This window comes from Orbicella faveolata, unplaced genomic scaffold (assembly GCF_042242905.1).
Source record: "Orbicella faveolata isolate gen_17 unplaced genomic scaffold, um_ofav_v1 contig_47, whole genome shotgun sequence".
NCBI classification, from domain to species: Eukaryota; Metazoa; Cnidaria; class Anthozoa; order Scleractinia; family Merulinidae; genus Orbicella; species Orbicella faveolata.
The window spans coordinates 3,260,001-3,267,242 of NW_028301577.1; the positions used below are offsets into that span (position 1 = coordinate 3,260,001).

The following is a 7,242-nucleotide window of genomic DNA, read 5'->3' on the forward strand; positions in this document are numbered from 1 at the left end:
CTGCTGGCTTCCTATCTCAGTCTACACTCTCGTATTGAAAACGAATCTGGCTTCTGAGCTCTCTTGGCCCAACTGGACTTGGTATCAATTTTTATCTCTCTTGACCTTCTTGAACTCTGTCTTAAACCCCTTCATATACGGGTACAGCAATAGTCACTTTAAAGCTGTCCTGAGAAATTATATTTCAAGAAGACGCTCCAGAGTGTGTTCTATCGCAACCCAGCCTTCTGCTTTTGTTCTTAGATCTCAGATAACGTCAAAACAAGCTTTAGAAACACATAGCTGAACCAAAGGGGACCCGAACACTTTATCAGTAATAGAAATAAATTTATTGTTATTTACCTGTGTTCCTGTGTCTTTTTGAGTCGTTTAGACGGGATTTGAATGAAGCGAAGGCAGTTTACATTTCCGAATATTTAATATCTCTCATCTGCCCAGCGACCCTGACGAATGTTTTAAATTTTGTGTTTGTATTTGTTTACATTGCTCGAATTTACATCTTGTGCAGTTTCACAAATGAAAAAGGTGAATTAACCATTCTGACTACAAAACCCGGCCTTTTAGTGAGTTACACAACACGGAAAGTTTGTTTTCTGACGACCAATTATGGCTACAACGAATTTGCCGAGCTAAAAATTGGAAAATTTATTTTCTGACCACAGATCTAAGGATCATCATGGCCATCAATGTCTCCTTCTTATAACGTGTAGTAGCAGTCAACGAAAACCCACCAAATCGCTCAAATTCGCCATTTTGAGCCGCAGAAACGACAGCACACAACAACTGAGGTAGATTTACGTTTATTTTGAGCTTTAACATGGACATTACTCGATATCAGTTTACGATATTAAGACTCTTTCATATTCCTATGCATTTCTTTATATTTCGAACATACAAACAGACACGCCGTTTGTATGGGTGCCCTGTGGTCAAACACTGTCTTTCGTGTTTGATATATTACATGAATGTCGAACATTTCAAAATCGTCAATAATATTCAGGCTGGATTAGGACTTTCCACAAATATCACGTATTAAAAGTCTGCTAACCGTCTTTCCGGAAATTCTCAGAAATTAAATCTTCTAAATATTCGAAAGAAACTGTCTAAATATCACTTATTTCTTTGGTAAAAATACTCCAATTTTGAATCACTTAGGCCAAAATTTTCAAAATTTTCTTGCAGTAGTAGGAGTGAGGACAGTGAGGAAAGAAGATTCAGGCACTTCGACGTTACTGGCACCGCCGTTGTGAAACATTGCTGCTGTAGCGCGTTTAGTGATGTGGAATACATTTTTCGAGAGGAAAATCGCTGAGCTGGATTGTTTCTGGTATAGATCTGAGCATTGTTTTAACAAAATAGCGAGGAAAACACAGGGCTTAGCCGCCAAAAAAAGTTGTGAATGTTTCTTAATATATATCCCTACTTCTCCAAATACCTTAATATTCTCTTAGTATCTCGGAAAATTCTAAATATCCCAATAAATATCCGGATATTTGTGGAAAGGCCCAGCTAGAATTAGGCAGTCTCCGCGCAAGCACAAGCAAACGAAACATATGCACCAACACAGAAAAATCAAACGAGCGCGCAAACGTGGGACCGATGTGGAATTTTAAGCGAGATTTCTTTCTGCCAGTGTACGACACGAGGTCCAATTACCAATTTATTTGTATCAATAACAAATTCTGATTACGAAATCTTGAAAAGCGTCTTTTCAGCCTAAAAGTCAGTAGTGTTTTCCATAGCTTTAAACGAAAGGGAAGCAATAACTAGAAAAGTAACTGACGTGCAAAAAGCTTAGGTGACAATCACAAGTATTCAGGGACAAAACGTTGCGTTGGATACCCGTAATTAGACACCCACGAGATCGCGCTCCAATTACGTGATCGAGAAGTTTGTCATAAGTAGATGTCAAGTGCCTAAACTGCGTGGCAATAGGCGCTTATTTATCAGCACGGTCTTGCGTCTGAAAATGTTGCCTTCATCAAAACCTCCTCGTGCCTCATTCAGAGAACCCCAAATGGCCTTTCGGAACATCCCAGGTGAAAAACAACTACTGTTTATAAATGGCAATAGCATGTAGGTTCACTTCCTAATGTACAAAATCAAACTGTAAACCTTCCGTGCACCAGGACAGATGTTTTTGCAGATTACCATATCTTCAGCTCTTGTTTCCTCAATAAAACCTCTATCAATGTTTTCTAGCTTGTCACAACGTCTGACGAAGACCGGAAAAACGAGCTCTGGTGGCAAAGCCTCCAATTTTACCGATGTTTACCCACGTTACCGTCTTTGATAATTGGTGGGCGAAAATCAAGTCATGTTTTTAACTCAACAGCTTGTAAAATCCATTTAATCGCAATAACTAGCTCAGTAGAATTAATGTAAAACTAACTGCATGAGCGAAGTGTTTTGCATTTAGGGCAAGATAACAATTATCACTGTGAAGATAACGGTCCATAACGAACTAAACGTTTATTTCTCATTTCACGCCGAAAAAAAAGTTGGGGTACTCACGGTTCACCTTTCACGGTTTACATTTCACATTTCACGGAAAAACGTGAGAACATCCATTAATCCCGAAAAATATCCTTTAGCGCCAGCTGCGTAGAATTGCAATCATTACTAGTAAAGGAGGATTTGGGCAAACGGACTTTAATTTTCGCTACCTTCATCGTCAAACTGATCCCGCAGTGTTCTAGTGAACGGACTAATTCATCCCAGTCCCGGGTAGAGGTTTTCATGTCACTGAGCTTTAGCGAGGTGCAAAGTCATAGATAAACAAAATGTTGTTGACTCACCGATTGAATGCGTTTCCTTTCTTTTAAATGATTTTTCTCTCTTTCCAAGACTAGTTTCTTGCTTAAAGCACTTTGCTGCCGGCCAAATACTCTAAGTTTACTCGCCGGCCGTAAGACAAAAAACACCAGGTGATAAAAAACAAAAGCGAAATTAAACCCGAGTGCTGTCGGTGCCTAAAGCTGACAGCACCAACTGTATACTTTTGTTTCAAATATGACTTTTACTCTCGCAAAAAGAAACTGAGATACAATAAAAACGAAAACAAAAAGCAACTCAAAGTTGTTAATGGCGATCACATTTCAATCAGCTAAAACCGATTTTCTAGTGCTCTTTGTCTTCTCTTGCATTTCAAGTGACTTGTAATGTCAGAACCTGGGAATTATTTTGTGGCTTAACAATGCGAAACATATGATCTCCCTCAGTCCTCAGACATTTAATTTAGTTTCAGTTTAAATTATGAGCGTAACATTGTGTCCCAGCACGTTTATACTGACCTGTATGTAGCGGTGACTCTATGGCAATTAAAGATACTTCATTTGTTAACTAACAAGTCATGATAAACACGATGAAGTATATTTGTTTTTATTTTCGACAGTGTTTCTCGCATGTACGTACGTAAGGTAAATCAACTCGTTAAGACCTCACTTTTGAGAGGAACGAAATTCTTCCCTTAACAATTAGTTCAATCTGTTTTTATATCTTGTGAAATATTTACAGTGACTATTTAAACACGTCAGTTTTTATACTAAAAAAACAACTCTCGACTGTTCATTCTTCGACCCAGTGGTAAAACAAAATTGTTCTGTTAGCACTGCTCGCAAAGATGGTATAACATTGTCAAGGAGTTCACCCGATTTTTGATAACAAAGCCTTTTCTTTAATTTCGCTCTTCAACCATTTGCGAAAATCGGCAAACCCAGTGAAAGCTTAACTTCTCGTAGTTGTTTCAGTGTGTTCACCAGCAACACCATATTAGACCGTATAACGTTACCGGGCGAAATCAGTTGCGAACTTCTCAGACATATCAGGTTTTTTCGGGCTGACTCTTCGCGGCCCTTTTTGGCCGGTTCAAGAGCATTGCAAGTTGGAGAGAACAAACTCCTCATCATTAAAGCTACCACTGGGAGCTACAAGGTTCGCGAAAGAAAAAAAACTTAGGTAAACTTAGCTATTTTTCTTTTTCAAACAACCTGCCTTTTAAGAACAACTGGTAGCTGATGTCAAAGCGTGGGAAGAAACAGTTTCCTGGATGTTCCACGCTTAAACGGATCGTTTAAGCCTCTTTGTACCGTGCGTTCTTCCGGATCTGTTTTGTTATAAGAAGGTAATAAATGTTACAATGAAACGTTGGTGAAAAAACTTTGTGATCTAGAGAAAAACAGCGACAGGTAAAACGAAACTTCTGGACAGTGTTAACAGCTTCACAGTCCGGAAACGCTTGCAAATTTCTTTTCGGATTTACATCTGTCATAAGCCGGATCGATCAGAGGCTAAGAAATAAAACCAGCAAACCTGAATTCAGCATGGCTAAGTACTTATCAGTTGTTATGGAAATAACAGGATTTAATAATCTTTTAAGATTTTTGAGCAGCACCAAACTGAACAAGACCGAGACGCGACGTGAATTTTCGTGGATCCAGTCGATGAAAAACTATCATATTCAGCAATGGTCAGCAATAGCTGCGAGTTCAAAAAGGTCACGTCAAGATTATTCCTCGAATCGTAAATCGCTTCTCAGCACGGCTGATTTCTGGCCGGCCCAGAGCCTGCTCAGGCTTCTACTGTGTTAAATTGTAAACAAACACAGCTTTTGTGCTACGCGCACCTGTCCGCTCATAAGTTGTCAAAATATAGAGCTAGATTAGGTACATTTCTTCCATATTTCTGCGAAGGAAAATCTCCTTTAGTTGTTCGGTAACGTTGATCAACGCAGGCTCATTTTCGAGACAGACGCCGACCCTTCGACCTTTGCGCTTTCCTTTCAGAAACAATAGAGTTGTAGCGCTTGGTTTCCTCTCTCCAGTTTCGTTATCCTGACTCTCAGATCGCAGTTTCTTTTTCGTGGAAGCGTTCTTTTCCACTGTCGAGCGCGAGTTATCCGTGTTTGAATTCCCACTTTTCCTATTATCTGGAGGTTTTCGCGCGACCTCCCATCTTTGTTTGTCATCATTTCGTAAGCTATTATCCACAGCGGATTTACTAGAATCTGTTAAGTTGTTGTCCCATTTCTCGCCACGTGAAGCTCTATCTTGAACCGATTTGCCCTGCGTTTCACTGGCGAGCGGTTCTTTAATTTTCTGAATCGGAGGTAGTACAGCGTATGATTGTGGAAAGTGGTGTCCCAGAGGCGCGAACTCAAGCTTCGATTCAGTGTTCTTTTCATTTAAGATCGTCGCTTTATAATCGCGTCGCGGCTGAGTCGCCGCGGTCGATAAATTGCGACTAACATGCGGACTTCTGTATCGCCCGGGGAATGGGTCTTTAGGGACGTGAATAACCGTCCGTGGTGGTTTGATTGGCGATCGATGATTCGGCAACGCAGCCGAAGAAAGTCTTTGCTCTTGTGACTGTCGCCACGTTTGTCTTGTTGTTGGCGGTTGCCGAAGAATGTTCGCCGCTGGAACAGCTCCCTGAATCGGCGGCAGTTTAAAATTTCGACTAGAGTTCAATGACTTTTCCATTATCGGTCTTGAGATCCATTCGTACTCGAGCCAACATTAACAACACCGTGTATCCGCGTGCATCTATCTGCCAAACAGTCAAAATGACTCACGGTGAATTTGTGTGAAGTTAGCGAGGTGACATATGCTAGCCGAACGACCACACAACCTAGTTCATCGATTAATAACACCGCTCTCGTGTTTCTATCTCCGTCCTAGCGACGGACGCGAGTGAAACAACTCACTTTCCCATGCAGCTATACTTTCGAAATTTTCCGCTGCATCTGTTTTCCGTTTATATACGCGTAACCTGGGGAGATTGCTTATTTCACATTTTCGACGAGCATGCGAGTGCGCAGGGCATGCTAGCAAAACTCTCAATCACACGCGCGCGGTTATTGAGTAGCGACTGTCGCCGCTTCTGTGCGTGCATTTTCCAATATTTTCTTTTCCTACACCAGATAACAGCAAATTATATCAATTTACTTATCGATAGAATAATTATGCAAATTTATAAATTGAAGAACACCAGCCGCGAGGATAGGCGCAACGCGAAAGGTATATGGAGTTAAATTGGAGTGTAAGATGACTTCAAGAAACTGACGTCGATATATTTTTAGATCAATAAGAAATGCGTAAAAGCGGCTAGTGGAAACCTTTCACAAAAACAGGTAGTTGATTGGCACATGGGATTTTCTTATATCCTCTTTCATGTGAAAATTAATATGTCGTATTGACTCGACAATTCACAAAGTAATAAAATACTGCCATATATACCACGATTGTCTTTGGGGCAAAAATAATTTAATGTGCCTTGCTTCTTATCTTTTCGATCTCCGCTTGAAATTTGTTTATGGCGCTTATTCCTTTTTTGCCATTTCCGTATTTTTATCATGTTTAGTTTTTCACCTTTTCAGGAAGAAAATTTGCGCATGACAAAAAACACATGTCTATATGCGACTACTTTGAAAACTGCGCTAGAAATTAAACTAGTGCCGGGAAGACAATCTGATAATGCAGCATATTAACTTTGAACTGATATGCAGTTTAAAATTATCGACATCAGAAAAGAGAATAAGGCATGCTGTTAGCAGGTGCAATCAGAATTTCGAAGTTATCGGCTCAATTGTATGACCACATGAGGTCTGGTTCAACCGAATGGAATGTTTAAAACCCAGTATAGCATAGTGATATATTACTTTCTTTGCTCGAGTTGCAATTTGCAATGACAAATGTCTAATAATGTAATGTAATAACCCGAAAGCGGAAATGCTTGAGTAAATGTTGTTTTGAAACTAAGCTTATCAATACTCTTCCCGAATCGCTAAATTATACATACAAGTCTGGCCATTTAAGAGCTCGCTGACGTATACAGAAACAGTCGCCGAAAACAAAGCAAGTTTATCTTTTACTAAGTTTTAATTTTGGCTTAGCACTGATGTTCAACATTGGTTACAATTTGGTTTTTTCTTTTAGGAGTTTACTGCTTGTTTCCCTTTTCGCCAGTGTAACCGCTTTAAACAGCGATCATGCAATATTAAAAGCGGTGTCTGAAAACAGGGTCGTCAACTGATCTCTGTTAGTAGTTGGCACTGCCGCTAAATATGCTGAAAAGAAATCTGATTATCGCCAAGTGAATTGCAAATTATGGTAACTACAGAAAGGTGAGTCAACTAAATAATCAAATGACATTTTCCTCTTGCCAAGATATCAGTGACAATTTGACACAAATTTGCTTAAAAAGTAAAAACTAAGTTATTACAACTTGACAAATATTTAATTT

At 39.7% G+C, this 7,242-nt stretch overlaps 2 protein-coding genes across 2 annotated transcripts in view; one reads left to right on the top strand and one right to left on the bottom strand.

The window, feature by feature from the left end:
- LOC110059903 (neuropeptide Y receptor type 1-like) overlaps window positions 1–300 on the top strand; it is a 1,146-nt gene extending 846 nt beyond the window's left edge. The window contains exon 1 of the mRNA XM_020766618.2: window positions 1–300. This exon is cut by the window's left edge and continues 846 nt beyond it. Coding sequence (XP_020622277.1) covers window positions 1–286 — 286 coding nt within the window. The 3' untranslated portion in view covers window positions 287–300.
- Window positions 301–3,365: 3,065 nt separating this feature from the next.
- On the bottom strand, window positions 3,366–5,915 carry LOC110060063 (uncharacterized). Its single transcript, XM_020766814.2, has one exon. The coding sequence runs from the start codon at window positions 5,478–5,480 to the stop codon at window positions 4,656–4,658; it is 825 nt and encodes a 274-aa protein (XP_020622473.1). The 5' UTR covers window positions 5,481–5,915; the 3' UTR covers window positions 3,366–4,655.
- Between the last annotated feature and the right edge of the window lie 1,327 nt (window positions 5,916–7,242).